This window comes from Loxodonta africana, chromosome 5, assembly GCF_030014295.1.
Source record: "Loxodonta africana isolate mLoxAfr1 chromosome 5, mLoxAfr1.hap2, whole genome shotgun sequence".
NCBI lineage: Eukaryota > Metazoa > Chordata > Mammalia > Proboscidea > Elephantidae > Loxodonta > Loxodonta africana.
In genome coordinates, this window is record NC_087346.1 from 146,785,020 (window position 1) to 146,801,389 (window position 16,370).

At 38.0% G+C, this 16,370-nt stretch overlaps 1 protein-coding gene across 1 annotated transcript in view; it reads right to left on the bottom strand.

Moving 5' to 3' along the window:
* Nucleotides 1–16,370, bottom strand: part of CC2D2A (coiled-coil and C2 domain containing 2A) — a 128,081-nt gene that overhangs the window by 17,861 nt on the left and 93,850 nt on the right. The window contains exons 26-28 of the mRNA XM_003411277.4: nucleotides 14,584–14,757; nucleotides 8,627–8,830; nucleotides 175–264 (exon numbers count right to left, since the gene is read on the bottom strand). Of these exons, the coding sequence (XP_003411325.2) occupies nucleotides 175–264; nucleotides 8,627–8,830; nucleotides 14,584–14,757 (468 nt within the window). The remainder of the gene's footprint in view (nucleotides 1–174; nucleotides 265–8,626; nucleotides 8,831–14,583; nucleotides 14,758–16,370) is intronic.

The window sequence follows — 16,370 nt, forward strand, 5'->3', positions numbered from 1 at the left end:
AAGAATTAAGCCAGGAAGAGAAAAATACCTCAGAATTATGCTCATCCTGCTAAACAGTGACTAAGTAGATTTTTATGAATACTGCAATTTAAAATTATGCAAGCCATTGAGCAAATATTCAATTAAGTCAACTCAAGCTAATCAATCTGTGAGGAAGAGTGAAGAACCACTTACATCAGACGTGCTCCACAGGTCACAGATACCAGCAAATGAAACAGTGTCAGGCAAGAAGGGAATCAAAGACACATACCGAGCCACCAGTTCCTGTATAAGCAAAATTAGCTTTTACAAAAATGATTTCTAACCAAAGAGGAAGCTGTTCCCCACACATCATTTCTTGCAACAGAATAAATATATCATAAACATTCATGTGTACGAAAGTAAACTAATACTAAGTGTTAGGCTAATGTGAACTCACTAATTCTCACCAGACAATCCCATGAGGAAGGTCATTGTGATTATCCACGTTTTCCAAATGAAGAAACTAAAGCGAGTGGCTTAATAACCTGCCTCAGGATATAGCTAGTCAATGGGAGATCACACCTGGAAAATGACAGCTCTTGAGTCTGTGTACTTAACCATGCCACCTCTCTGAAGAAATAACAGGAGAGTTTATCTTAAAATTTGAGAGTGGGGAAAGCCTTTTGAAGTAAGAAACCAAGCACAAAATCTAGATGCTATCAAGAAAAAGAGTAATTGTGACTTTATAAAACATCTGCACAACAAAAACAAAAAAACCAGGAACCTGTAATAGATTCAAAAGTCAGATGCAAAACTCAAACAGCAAACAGGTGAAATCTTTCTTAACCTCGTCAAGTGTTGATACCGTGTTTATGCGCCCTTGTAGGACTACGGAAGTGTTTCTTCTTTTCCTATTCTCTGTAATAATTGGTGAGGACTGATTTCGTTTCTTCTTTAAACGTTTGGAAGGCTTCTCCTGTTTGAACCTAGAGTTTTGTTTGTGGGGAAAGTTTTAAATTACAGATTCAATTTATTTAATCGACTTAGGACTATTGATATTTTCTACATGAATTTATATTTTCATATCTTTGTTGTGTAAAATTTGGGGTGGCATCCTGAGAATTTTTAAATTTTAACCTAAAATTTCAGATTTATTGGCATAAAAGTTGTTTAACATATCTTCTTAGGGTCTGTAATAATGTTCTCTTTTTTTATATGTAATTTGTGTTTTCTATCTTTTTTTCTTTATCAAGGGTGTAAATTTTATTAGCCATTTCAGAGAATTAGCTGTTGGCTTTATGGTTCTATGCATGTCTTTCTGTATCATTCATTTTTGCTTTTTATTATTTTTTCCTTTTACTTTTCTTTAATTTTCTACCTTCTTGAGTGGTTCCTTTAGATCACAGATTTATAGTCATTCTTCTATTTTAATATGCGATTCCAAGGCTATAATTTCCTTTTATGGATAGCTGCATTTCTCATGTTTTGATATATTGTTTTCATTATCATTGAGTTTAAAGTATTTTAAATTTATATTGTAATTTTTTCATTGACTGATAGCTTATCTAGAAATATACAATTGAATTTCTATAGTTGTGTGGATTTTCTAGTTTTCTTTGGTTACTGATTTCTAGCTTGACTCTATTGTGGTCAGATAAAATACTCATGATTTTGGTAATTTGAAATTTGTTGAGAATTGATTTATGGCCCAGCCTACAGTCTATTTTTTCTTTTGGTAAATATTTCATGTACACTTAAAAAGAATGTGTATTCTCCAGTTGTTTGGTACAGTCTTCTATATATGTCAAGTAGATGGGGTTTGTTAATCGTATTGTTCAAATCACCTTTTCCTTCCTGATTTTATTTTGTCTGCTTGTTCTTTTAACTATTGAGAGAGTGTATTGAAACAAGCCTTTTGTGAATTTGTCTATTTTTCCTTTTACTTTTGCTTCATATCTTTTGAGGCTATGTTATTAAGGTGGATACAAATTTGTAATGGTCTTATTTTCCTGGTAAATTGACCTTTTCATCATTATGAAACCTCTCTATCTCTCATAATGCTTCTTGCCTTAAGATATACTCTGTTTGATGTTAGAAAATCTACCCCAGCTTTCTTTTGCTTCATGTTTATATGGTATATCTTTTTCTAGCCTTTTACTTTCAGCTCTACTATATCTTCACATATGTTTCTTATAAGCAGCAGATATTTTTCTTTTTTTAATCCAGTCTGATAATTGTCTGTTAATCGCAATATTTAGCTCATTTACACTTAACGTAATTATTGACGTGGTGTTGTTAGGTGCCCTCGAGTCAATTCCGACCCATAGAGACTCCAGAGGTGATTGGTTGGTGCCTTTTCCTTTCCCAGGTCATTCCTGGGCACATGGATGGGCTTGTGTATGTGCATAAGGAGCCCTGGTAGCGCAATGGTTAAGTGCTCAGCTGCTAACGAAAGGTAGGCAGCTAGAACCCACCAGCCGCTCCGCAGAAGAAAGATGTAGTGGTCTGCTTCCACAAAGATTACAGCCTTGGAAACCATATGGGGCAGTTCTACTCTAACCTGTAGGGTTGTTGTGAGTCAGAATCCATTCAATAGCAATGGGTTTTGTGTTTGGTTTTTGTGTATGTGCACAGCCTTTTAGATATATACATTTGTTTGCCAGCCACAGGCTACCCCCCAAGGTATTTTTGTAAGCGTACCATGCTAATTTTTTTTTACAGCAACATGTAAAAAAATCGGCATTGCACTGCTTACAAAAATACCTCACAGCAGGAGAGTGACGTTGGCAAACAAACAGAAGGTGTGGGTTATTTGCGTGCAAAATACGGTAGTTGTATATGAATGTGTACAATTCTTCATTTTATGTAGATGATATTTGTTTTATTTCCATTTTTTCCCCTATACTGATATGAACATTGAGTTTTTTTCTAGTCTAGGATACACACCTGGAAAGGATTTGCTGGGTCATAGGATATGTGCACCCTTACTTTGCTGTTGTTTTTGTTTGTTGCCGTCAAGTTGATTTCTGACTCATAGCAACCGCATGTGACAGAGGAGAACGGCCCCCGTAGAGTCTTCTTGGCTGTAATCTTTACAGAAACAGATCACCAGGTCTTTCTCCTTTGGAGCTGCTGAATGGATTCAAACTGCCAACCTTTTGGTTAGTAGCTGAATGCTTAACTGTTGTGCCACCAGGGCTCCTTTCTACTTGACTATCAGATTGTTTTCCAAAGTGATTATACAATTCCTACCAGTAGCATATGAGAGTTCTTACTGTACCATGTTCTTACCAATGCTGATTTTTTTCTTTTTTTTAGACTTTAATTTTTGGCAATTTGGTGTGTGTGAAGTTCATCTCATTGCTTGTTTTTAAAAAACTGTTTCATTTGATATAATTTCAAACTTGTATACTAGTTGCATAAATAGTACAAATGACTTGCACATACTCCCATCAAAATTCACCAATTGTTAACATGTTGCCATATTTACTTTATCACTCCCTTTTGTTATATTTTAAAATATATTTTCCTGAACCATTTGAGACAGCATGCCCTATCACCCTTAAATAATTCGATGTCTGTTTTCTTAGAACAAAGACATTGTATTCCATAACCATAGTATATTACCAAATATTAACAATGCTAGGATACTATCTCTAACGTATAAATCAGTTGCTGTCAATTCAATTCCAACTCATGGCGACCCTATTTGTATCAGAGTAGGACTGTGCTCCATGGGGTTCTCAATGGATGATTTTTCGGAAATAGATTGCTAGGCCTTTCTTCTAAGGTGCCTTTTGTTGGACTTGAACCTCTGATTTTTCGGGTTAGCAGCCAAGCAAATTAACCATTTGCACCATCCAGAGACTCCTATCTAACATATAATCCATATTAAAATTTTGACACTCTCCCAAAATGTCCTTTATGGCAAATTTCCCCCCTTAATTCAAGAACAAATCAAATATATTGGATTTAATTGTTATGTCTCTTTAGTCACTGTCTTAGTTATGTAGTGCTGCTATAACAGAAATACCACAAGTGGACGGCTTCAAAAAACAGAAGTTTATCTCTCACAGTCGAGTAGGCTAGAAGTCCAAATTCAGGGTGTCAGCTCCAGGGGAAGTTCTCTCTCTGTCGGCTCTGGAGGAAGGTCTTTGTCATCAATCTTCCCCTGGACTAGGAGCTTCTCAGCGCAGGGGCCCCAAGTGCAAAGGACACGCTTTTCCCCTGGCACTACTCTCTTGATGGTATGAGGTACCCTTGTCTCTCTTTTTTGTTTCTTTTATGTCTCAAAAGAGATTGATTTAAGACACAACCTAATCTTGTAGGTTGAGTCCCGCCTTATTAACATAAAAAAAATTAATCCCACCTTATTAACATCATAGAGGCAGGATTTACAGCACATAGGAAAATCGCATCAGGTGACAAAATGCTGGACAATCACAATACTGGGAATCAGGTGTAGCCAAACTGACAGATATTTTTAGGGGACACAATTCAAACCATGACAGTTACCGTTAATCTTCAACTCTTCTTCAGCCTTTCATTGTCTAATATGACACTGAACATGCTTGAAAGTAGAGGCCAGTTTTGTAGAATGGTCTTTAACTTGGAATTGTCTGAGGTTTCTGTATGACTAGATGTAAGCCATACATTTTTTGCAGGGATACGTGTAAGTGATGTTGTTGTTGTTAGGTGCCATCGAGTCGGTTCTGACACACAGTGACCCTGTGTACAACAGTTCTGCACAGTTCTCACAATCGTTGCTATGTTTGAGCCCATTGTTGCAGCCACTGTATCAATCGTCTCACTGAAGGTCTTACTCTTTTTTTGCTGACCCTCTACTTTACCAAGCATGATGTCCTTCTCCAGGGACTGGTCCCTCCTGATAACATGTCCAAAGTAAGCAAGACAAAGTCTCGCCATCCTTGCTTCTAAGGAGCATTCTGGCTGTACTACTAAGACAGGTTTGTTTGTTCTTCTGGCAGTCCATGGTATATTCAATATTCTTCACCAGCATCATTCAAAAGCATCAATCCTTCTTCAGTCTTCCTTGTTCATTGTCCAGCTTTTGCATGCATATGAGGCGACTGAAAATACTATGGCTTGGTAAGTACTGTGTCTGTAATTGGGGATGTTAACTTTGAACACTTGGTCAGGATGGTGTCCAACCAATTTCTCTACTATAAAGTTACCATTTCTTTCCCCACTGTAATTATTAAGAAACCCTTGGGGGGATAAATTTGAGACTATATAAATATTCTGTAGTTCTTCAAACTTTTACCCTCTAGATTTGGCATCTAGTGATGATCTTTACCTGAATCTGTTATTACTATGATTATTATAAAATAGTTGTTTTCTAACTCAAGTATTCCTTATACATTCATTAGTTGGCATTCTACTGTGAGTTTTCCTTTCTCTATGAGCTCATCAATTCTTATTATATATAATTGATTATAATCTATTACTTCCACTATTTCTTTTGATTTCCATAATATCTCAGATTTGGCCTGTGAAAGCCCTTTCAAATTGGTTCCTGTGTCCTTTTGAAGTGTCCTCATAGCTTTGTTTTGCACTTCTTTACTTTCTGGAATTGCAAGACATTCTGGGATGATCTTATGCTTTCCCTAGCCCAGCCCTGAAAGTAGCTATTCCTCTGAGGAGCCCTGGGGAATAGTATTGGGAATAGTATTTAGAATAGAAGATCTGGGCCATTATTGTGGCTATAACTCATATTTCTGTAATTCCTAAGAAAGTTGAACATCTTTTCATAGTTTATTGACCTTTCATGTTGCCACTATTGTGAATTTCTATTTAAGTATTTTCTACATTTTGTTATTAATTTATAGATAGGTAATTGCTGTTGAGTGGACACCCACCTATGGTGACCTTACGTACAATGGAATGAAATGTTGCCCAGTCCTGGGTCATCCTCATGATAGCAGGCATGTTCATGTCAACTGCTGTGGCTATTGTGCCAATCCATCTCACCAAGGGTCTTCCTTGCCCTCACTGACCCTCTGCTTCATCCAGCAATTGATCCCTTCTGATGGTGTGTCCAAAGCAAGTGTGTCAGACAATGTCCTGTTCTGATTCATAAGAATTTAATTGTGGTGAAAATATACATAAATATGAAAATACACATGTCATCTCAACAGTTTCTACGTATACAATACAGCGACATTGATTACATTCTTCAAGCTATGCAACCATTCTCACTGTCATTTTCCTTATTATTCCACCACCATTAAAGTAAACTCAATGCCACCTAAGCAAAAATTTCCCCTTTCTGCCTCTCTGTCACTCCTGGTAACCACTAATAATCTTTAGTTTCTATATATTTGTTTATGTCATTCAATTTTTGTCCTTTGTGATTAACTTATTTTGCTCAACATGATGTTTTCAGGATTCATCCATGTAGTGGCATGTATCAGGACTTCATTTCTCTTTATAGCTGAGTAGTATTCCATTGTGTGTATATACCATATTTTGTTTATTCATCTCTTCAGCAACCCTGGTGGCGTAGTGGTTAAGTGCTATGGCTGCCAACCTAAAGGTCGGCAGTTCAAATCTGACAGGCGCTCCTTGGAAACTCTATGGGGCAGTTCTACTCTGTCCTATAGGGTCACTATGAGTCGGAATCGACTCGATGGCAATGGGTTTGGTTTTGGGTTTTATTGATCTCTTCATGGACATTTTTGTTGTTTGCATCTTTTGGCTATTGTAAAGCATGCCTCAGTGAACACTGGCATACAGGTTTCTGTTTGCGTTCTAGCCTTCACTTCTCCTGGGTGTATATATACCTAGGATTGGGATTACTAGGTCATATGGTAGTTCTATATTGAACACTTTGAGGAACTGCCATACTGTTTTCCACAGCGTCTGTACCGTTTTACATTCCCATCAGCACTAGATGAGCGTTCTGGTTTCTCCAAAACCTCACCAACGTCTGTGTTTTTTCTTTTGTTGTTGTTGTTCATTGCCATTTTAATAGGTTTGAGGTGGTATTTCATTGTAGTTTTGATCTGAATCTCTCTAGGGTCGCTATGAGTTGGAATCAACTTGACGGCAACTGGTGTGTGTGTTTATTTTTTTAATGGCTAATGACTTTGAACATCATTTCATGCGCTTGTTGCATTTGAGTATTTTGTTTAGTGAAATATCTGTTCAAGTTCTTTGCCCATTTTTTGACTGCATTATTTGTTGTTTTGCTGTTATAGAATTTTTTTTTTTTGTATATATATTTTGGATATTAAACACTTATTGGCTGTATGGTTCCCCAAATTTTTTTCCTAATCTGTACGTTGTCTTTTCACTTTGTTGATGAACAAAAGTGTTTAATTTTTATGAGGTCCCAATTATCTATTTTTTTCTTTTGCTGCTTGTGCTTTTGTTGTTAGATCATAAGTTTTTCACTGGCTAATTTTTGGAAGTAGATTGGTAGGCCATTCTTTTTAGTCTGTCTTAATCTGGAAGCTCTGCCGAAACTTGTCCACCCATGGGTGGCTGTGCTGGTACTTGAAATATCAGTGACATAGCTTCCAGCATTATAGCAACATGCAAGCCAACAGAGTATGACAAACTGACAGACAGGTGGGGGAAACACTAATGACTTATTAGCAACAATTACTCCTTATACTATCCATTCTCCAAAACCAGTTATGGGTTAAGATATTCACTTACATATAACCTGCTTAACATATGGCTTCTGGTTCACATGACATTTGTGACGTGGTATGGTGCTTTGAAGCCAGAGAATAATGCAGTTTGGATGTGCTTTGTGGTGATGGCCTAAATGTTGTAAATATTTATGTTTTTGCAATAATTTTTGCTTAATTTGAATCCATTGATGTTTACAGCATTAAGCAGAATACTGAATAGTTATTTTGATGTAGTAGAAAGTACAAGAGTTCTGAAGTCAGAGGCCTGACTTCAAATCCTAGTAGTTGTTGATATATGTAATAGAAGTACGTTTATGTAAGGCATTTGTAAAGCATCTTACAAAGGTTAATTTCCCTGCAGCCAGTATAATGGCAGGCACACAGTAAGCATCCAATAATTGTTTGTTGAAAGAATAAATTAAGGGTTATTTTCATCCCTGGCAGAGCCCTGGTGGCACAGTGGTTAAGCACTCAGCTGCTAACTGAAAGGTTGGCAGTTCAAACCCAGCAGCCACTCCAAGGAAGAATGATGTGGCAGTCTGCTTCTGTAAAGAATTACAGCCCTGGAAACCTTATAGGGCACTTCTATTCAGTCGTGTAGGGTCGCTAGGAGTTGGAATTGACTCGACGACAGCAGGTTTTTTAATCATCCCTGGTAACTTCAGAATTTTCTAAAGGAAGCAAGCCTCATGGTATTAAAAAGTTTTAACAATTATTTTAATCACTGAGTGGTCCTTGAGTGGTTTGAGTCCACCCAAAGGCCCCTCAGAAGAAAGGCCTGGCAATTGACTTCCATTGAAAAACCTATGGAGCACAGTTCTGCTCTGACTCACGGGGTCAACATGAGTTGGAATTTACTTGATAGCAAATGGTTGGTGATTTAATCATTGATGATTCTGATATAGTTAATGTTTTAGGTACTGTGATATGTGGTAACTAAAATGGCAATATATTGAAATTTTAAAACACTCAGCAAGAGCACTGATTGACCCTGAAATACTTACTGCAGTTGCCTGGGAATTACTGGGGTAGACGTTGAGGAGTTCCTGAGGCGGGTTTAAAGGCTTGAGATAACGTGTAATAAAAACGGTTTTTCCGCTTATGTCAATTACAGTTGTAAGACATTGACGATTTGGAAACTTTAAGGCACATTCAGCTTGAAACTTCTCTGTTGCTTGGAGCAATTTCTCATCTTCCTGAGAATCAAACTTCAAAAAGAAAGACACCATGGAGTTTATATACGGTTACAAGTACAAGGGACACAATAGAACGTATTCAGATTTGACATGGTTTAAACATGTAGTCCAGGAAGTGTGAGTAAAAGACCCCTTACAAAACCATCATGTCCTCATGCCCCTGCAGCCATATAATTATGTTTATAATTTAAAAGGTAGGCTGATTCCTTAAATACTTGAAATATATCCAAAAGGATTCAAAGAAAATAGTACATAGGCAAGTAGCAATATGGAAACTACTAGATTAATAAAACAACCTGTAAAAATTAAGCCATGATGCTCAAAGTCTGATTGATGAGACCAAGCAATAGAGTATTATGTATATTTTAATGTTGGTTTTCTTGGGGGCTCAGAAATGTGACACCTCAAATGTAAAACTAAAACAGCTCATGTTAATTGGATGGCAGATTTACAGATACATATGAATATGCTAAAAAGTTTCAAACTTATAAGCCGTGTAATAAATAATAGTAATGGATCTCAAGGAAATAGAAAGCAGGACTAAAACCTTCCAGTGTATAATACTCATTTTAAGTGGTTCTCTGATCCAAGGTGAGGTATCAATTCCCAGGTTTTTTAAGTAGCTCAAAGCACATGGAACAGAACAAATTTCAGTTACCTTTCGACACATGCTGTAGTTATTTTTTTTCTCAAAGCTATTGTTAGAAAATAGCAATAATAATAATGTGGATATTTTAATACGTTGACAAGGCTTTAATGTTTTTATGAGATTTTTGTTGTTTAGTCTAAAGATGTATGTGTAGTTGCTTGCACTTCAGTTTCAAGACAAACTCAGACAAAAATTCATGAGAAAAGTTCATGGTTAATAGAATTTAGATTATAGGCTGTACTTGAAAAATTTTTTTTTTTTAATTTTTTAAGGAGGGACATACATCCAACCATCCCCTCATAGCCTGCTTTGTTTTTCTCTTTAGCGCTTAAGGAGTGCTGACATTTGATATGTTTGTTTACCCTGTCTCTCCCATACAGTAGGTCCCTCAAGTCAGGGGTTTTGTTTTGAGATAGATTTTTTACCTCCAGTACCAAGAATACTACCTGACACATAAAATATTATTGAATGGTTGAATGACTGAATTGAAATATCCCATGACTTTTTTATGACCTCAAGTCAAATCTAATCTGTCCTAATTGTTCTTGACTTCTCTCTATATTGGGGCCGGACTGTGGTTCCTGTTTCTTATTTGACTGCTATACCTTGAGAAGTTGGCGTGGTGGTTGCACAGGGTGGGTCAGATGGAGGCATCTTTAGAAGCTCCCTATATATTCTTGTGGGTTGTCTTCCTGTCATCATAATTATCATCATCATAACCCCCTACTCATCATAGTGCAAAGACACAGTAGCTACCCAATGGGTATTATGAGGAATAAATAAATCAATGTAAAAGGTGGTATGGGTGTGTCACAGACTCTGATGGTAGAATTGCCAAGCTAAAAACAAGTATAATTTCAGACAGATAGAGACTTCTGAAATAAGGGTGGCATTAAAAGAAAGAAAAAAAAAAAAGCCCAGTTGAATTCATCTCATTCCCTTTAAATTCATTAATTGACTCACTCAGTTATTTGAAAAATGTTTGCTGAGAACCTAGGAGGCTCTAGGCACTCTGGATGAGATGAATGAGTAGGAAGCAATTCCTCTAGGAGCTTCTAGTAAAAAGGGGGACATTAATAAGCAATAGAACACTTAAAATACTAGACCAGCAAGCCTACGGGGATACACACAGGCTGCTATAGGAGCACTTAGGAGTGGCATCTAAGGGCACTGTCCAGAAAGAACAGCATAAATCTCCAATCAGTACTAACTGTTGGCCTTCCAAGCTGAAAAAGACATCTCTAAGTTTTTTTCCACCACTTGGACCTGGATGTTCTGTTCTGTATGTGTTAGCTCTCTATAATTAGCGCTTCTTGAGGGCAGGGCTCGTGTTGGAATACTTTTGTGTTCCTCCCTGCAGCTGGCATGCTTATGATAAGCATGTAATAAAAAGCCTATTGCCGTTGAGTCGGTTCCGACTCCTAGTGACCCTACAGGACAGAGTAGAGTACAGGACATAGGGTTTCCAAGAAGTGGCTGGTGGATTTGAACTGCCAACCTTTTGGTTGGCAGCCAAATACTCATTTGGGTAGCTACAAATACTTGTTCAGACTACCAGGATGCCATTTAATAGAGTGAAAATGTAATTTCAGGAATAGTATGTTATGTTGAGCTAAGTACTAAAAGAATTTAGCTCATTTATTATGAAAGAAGTTAACGTGAAACTGACAAATTCGCAGTTTGATACAGAGCTGAGTTTAGAAGATTCTTAATTGGCTCGATCCTTTGACCTCTAGGTTAATGTAAAAAATTACAGAAAATTGGATGGGCTTATTCCACCTTTGAATATCCACACTCTGACAGCTTCGCTGACCAGATATAATTTTCACAGCTACACTGTCTCTGTAAGAAAGTTCATGGATTCGTGGGCCTGGAGACAGTGGAGGTAACTCCCAGTATGCAAGTGACATCCGGACCTAAGTTTTCTTAGATTCAAAGCTAAATCCACTTATTAGTGGTTACCAGGGGCAGAAGAGAAGGGGACAGAAGAGTCATTGTTTGGGAAGCATTGAGTTTCTGTTGAAATTTCCTGAAGAAAATTTGGCAACGAATGTTGGTAATGGTCACACAATATGATTAAAGTAATTGATGTCACTAACTTGTACATGTGAGAAACAAATCGGCAAATGTTGTGTTATGTATGTTTTTACAACAATAAAAAAAGACAAAGCTTGACATTCTCATGGCACTGCAGACAACTTCCATGGTTCAATGCCGAGGGGTCACACATACATCAGGTTTGGCAGCTTCCACAAGCCAACGAAACAATGCAATGCACTGCCATCAAGTCGATTTCGACTCATAGCGACTCCACAAGCCAGTAGGTGACAAAAGCATTATAAAAGCCTAATAAATATTAGCCGGTGAATTGAAAAACAAAATACTTGGTACCTTTTTAAGCATGACACTCATCTATCAGAGGCAAGGAAGAAAAAAGAAAAGAAACGAAAGAGGAAGAGTTTATTAACAGAAATAATATTTTTTTCAAACATGTTTTTACCAAGACAATGCAAAGTAGGGGATGTTAAAATAGGAGTTTTCAGGAGTGGCCGCTGGTCTTTTAAAAGTTCTGTTAGTAAATAAAACTCATAAAACCTGTTGCCATCTAGTTGATTCTGACTCACAGCGACCTATAGGACAGAGTAGAGCTGCCCATTGGGTTTCTAAGGCTGTACTTTACGGAAGCTGACTGCCACATCTTTCTCTCGTGGAGCAGCTGGTGGGTTCGAATCACCAACTTTTCGGTTAGTAGCCGAGCACCTAACCACTGCATCACCAACCGTTAAAAAATCATATGGAATGGTTTATGGGAAATCTGGGATGATGGCAGAGGGAAGACTCTAATTCCCTAATTCTGGAAGTTGCTGTCAATGGAAAAGCAGTGCCAGGTTGCACTCCCTATGATTTTAGGACGAGAGGCCCTCTCTCCTAAATAATCTTCAGGTGCATCACCAGGTGAAGCACTGAGTGGCATTTTCTGCCACTGTGCTTTTGGGATATCAGGGTCCTGTCAGTCAGCCAGTCAATGTGCCTTCCTTATCAAATGCATCAAAGAATCTGCCATCCAGAGAGGATTCTAAGGCCATCAGCTTAGAGGCCTAAGAGAAATGCTTCTCTCAGCCACAACGGGGCAGTGAGATGCCACCGAAGGCAGCAGCTGACTGCCTCCTTATTTGGCTTTTGGAAGGAAGGCTGCAGCTTGGGGAACTAAATTTCAGAGCCCTGGAGGCTTCCTGGAAGTCCTGAGACATGAGGTCAATGCTGGGAGGTATATGCCAAGTGCAAAGTCAGCAGGGAGTCTCTGGTTTTTCTCCTTTCAGCCACAGTCACATGCTGCTTTCGTATGTTTTGGAAGCTCACCTCTTTCTTCTGTTAAGAATACATAGCAATAACAAAATCTTCTTTGTCTGGGAGCAGTTTTCAGTGTAAACATGCTCGTTTGCTTAGTCTTGAGTTTACACACAAAGAAAAACATTCAGAATATATATTTCCCTTTCTAAAAATATGTTGAACTACATTTATTCTAATATGCCTCCTCAGAGCCACAGATTATTTTACTGACAAAGTCTAGCTTGTAAAATTAATTCAAATTTCAGTAAATTTGTTTTTGCAATAATCCTTCGAGTCCTTCTGTAAATGCCTTGCAGATGGGAAGCAGGGATAGCATTTTTTTCTTTTTGAACCAAATTGTAATTCTTAAAACTCAAAAAAGAAACATAGGAGTGTGCTACAAATATATATATATTTTTGATTTCCATCTGAGTCTTAATTTTACACTGAATAAACTAAAGAGTGGCCATAACAATCTATGCGGTATAGCTTTGTAGTTAACCTGAGCTTACACATAAATGTAAGCTCCACGAGGGCAGGGATTTTTAACTGCTGTATCTCCAGAACCTAGAAAACTAAATTGAATTACATTGAAGATGCTCAGTAAACACTGTTGAATGTGTAAGATTTAGAGCCGGACAGCGCTGTGTTTTATCGTTAGTTCCACCATTTCCCGCCTGAGTGACCCCGGGTAAGTTGAGCCTCATCTTCCTCATCTGTAAGTTAGAGACCCACTTCACAAGACAGGTGTTCTCTTGAAGGGGCGAGAACTTGTGTCAAATATTCAACACAGGGCTGAGGATGGAGTAAGAGCTCAATGCATGTCAGGTGCTGTAGTTTATATATGAATAAGAGGTCATGGTCAATATTTTCTCCCAAAGCCAATGGGGGCAGTATGCAATAATGCTGCACAAGTATGCTACAGGAAGAAATTATTTCTCAAGTATGGAGATTGGGTGTCCGAAACCCTATGGGGCAGTTCTACTCTGTCATATAGGGTCGCTATGAGTTGGAATCAACTCCACAGCAATTGGTATGGTTTTTGGTTTGGATGAAGGTTGGGAAACAGTAACAAATGGAAATTCTGGAAACTATTTTATAGCACTATTTAAAGTTAGACTAAAAACCAAAAAACCAAACCCGTTGCCTTCGAGTTGATTCCGACTCATAGTGACCCTAGAGGACAGAGTAGAACTGCCCCATAGGGCTTCCAAGGAGCGACTATTGGATTCGAACTGCTGACCTTTTGGTCAGCAGCCGTAGCACTTAACCGTCGCACAGTTAGAGTACAAGTGCATGTATTTGCTTCTGCCCAAAGGTGTTGAAATGAATTTAGGTGACCCCTGACAGTCATCTAGCCTTGTGATTCTATGAATTGATTCATTTCATAGCACAGCCAGCGATGTGAGGTCAGACCTGGAAATGTATTTCAGCATGCTTGCCAATGAATATCAAGATACGAGGGCAACCTGCTTTTTTAGTTTGTCATATCTTATTTTCTTTACATTGAGAAAAATCTTCTAAAAGCAGGGCATGTTTACATTGTCTTGCTTTGCCTAAGCATTTATGCTGCTGATTGACCTAATTACGGGGTCAACAGAAGTACAAATCCACACAGTTGTGTGTTCACCGTCATTCTGTCTGAACAGAAAGAGGATTACCCGAACACTGAAGCGAGACAATCTCTGCTTGTGCAGTGCAGGCCAAGTTTGTAAAAACATAGCCTAGCAGGCATTTTCCATGTTTCAGCAACAGTCATGCGTTTCCAGATTACAAGCAGAATTACCTTTTCCCGAACTGACTCTCCAGGAACCAGCTGAGGCTCAATGGTAATGAACAGGGTGATGTAGGAGCCTTCACTTAGGCTTCGGACAGGATCAAAACCCCGCTCGATAATGTTTCGTTCCTTACTGTAGCCCAGAAGAACAGGAGGAATGTCTATTTTAAACGTTCCATCAATCTGTGAAGGAAATGTGACTTGGTAAACATGCTGGTGATTTTCCAACAGAGGTTCAAGGGCAGCATCAATTCCCTATTGAATTTTAGAAAAAAAACCCTGCTCAGACTGGCATTCATGGCCCACCTCCTCTTTCTAGCCTTGACTCCCTAAAGTCTTGCCAGAAAGGGCTCTGTATTTCCCTGCCTCCTTTCCTTTTTTAGCAGAAAAGTGGACTGGTTAAGTAAGTTGATACTGGCCCTAGGTTGCCTGGGTTCAAATCTTGGTTTAAACTCCAAGTGCCTCAGCTTCCTCATCTATAAAAAGGAGACAGTAATAGTACCTAATCTGTAGAGTTATTATGAGTAAGGAATGAGAGAATAGATGTAAGACACTAAGAAAAATGCCTGACCTATGGTTAAGTGCTCAATAAATGTTAGCTAGCAGCCATTCCCTTTTTCTGGAATGCCCTAGCTTCCCATACCTACTTGTCAGGATTTTAATCATCTTTTAAGGCTCAGGTCAAATGCTATCTTCTTCATGAATTGTTTTGTTTTCTCCACCACCTTCACGTGTAATTTTTCTTTCATTTGTCACATTAATGTATCCTGCCAGATTTTATACTTCTGTGCATATCGTTCATACTCTTTTAGATAACTGCTTTCTGTGAACAGAATCTTTTAGCATTACTCTTCTCAGACACATAGCAGTATTTTGTATACACTGTTGTTGTGTGCCATCAAGTCAATGCCAACTCATAGTGACCCTATGTGACAGAGTAGAACAGTCCCATAGCATTTCCTAGGCCGTAATCTTTATGGGAGCAGATGGCCAGGTCTTTTCTCCTGCGTACCTACTGGTGGGTTCAAACCAAAAATGTGGGCTGAGTGGATTACAAGCCACTTCTATAAAATGTACTAGCTAATATAGAGATTCAAAAAGGCAGAACTTTTCAGTCTTGTATATTGCAAGCAAGAGTAAGTTTTTCGAAGACTGCTCAGTACTACTAACTATTCAGGGCTGGAATTTGAAAATTCATGGATTTGAACAGCACTCAATTTCATTTCAGCCTTTAGTGGCACTCATATCTCAGCAGTAAACGACACCAAAACACCAGCAACAAAAGAAAATATAGATAAATTGGATGTCATCAAAATTAAAAACCTTTGTGCCTCAAAGGACATTATCAAGAAAGTAAAAAGACAACCTACAGAATGGGAGAAAATATTTGGAAACATATAGTGGTAAGAATTTAATATCCAGAATATATGAAGAATGCCTACAACTGAACAACAAAAAGACAAACAACTCAACTTAAAAAAAAATGGGTGAAAAACTTGAATAGGCATTTCTCCAAAGAAGATATACAAATGGTCAATAAGCTTATGAAAAGATGCTTAACATCATTAACATTAGGGAAATGCAATCAAAACCATAATGAGATACCACTTTACATCCACTAGTATGGCTATTATTAAAAATAATAATAACAAGTGTTAGTGAGGCTATGAAGACATTAGAACCCTCATGCATTGCTGGTAGGAATATAAAATGGTACAGCCACTGTGGCAGACAGTTTGGTGGTTTCCCAAAAAGTTAAACATAGAATTACCATAACCCACCATATGAGCCAGCAA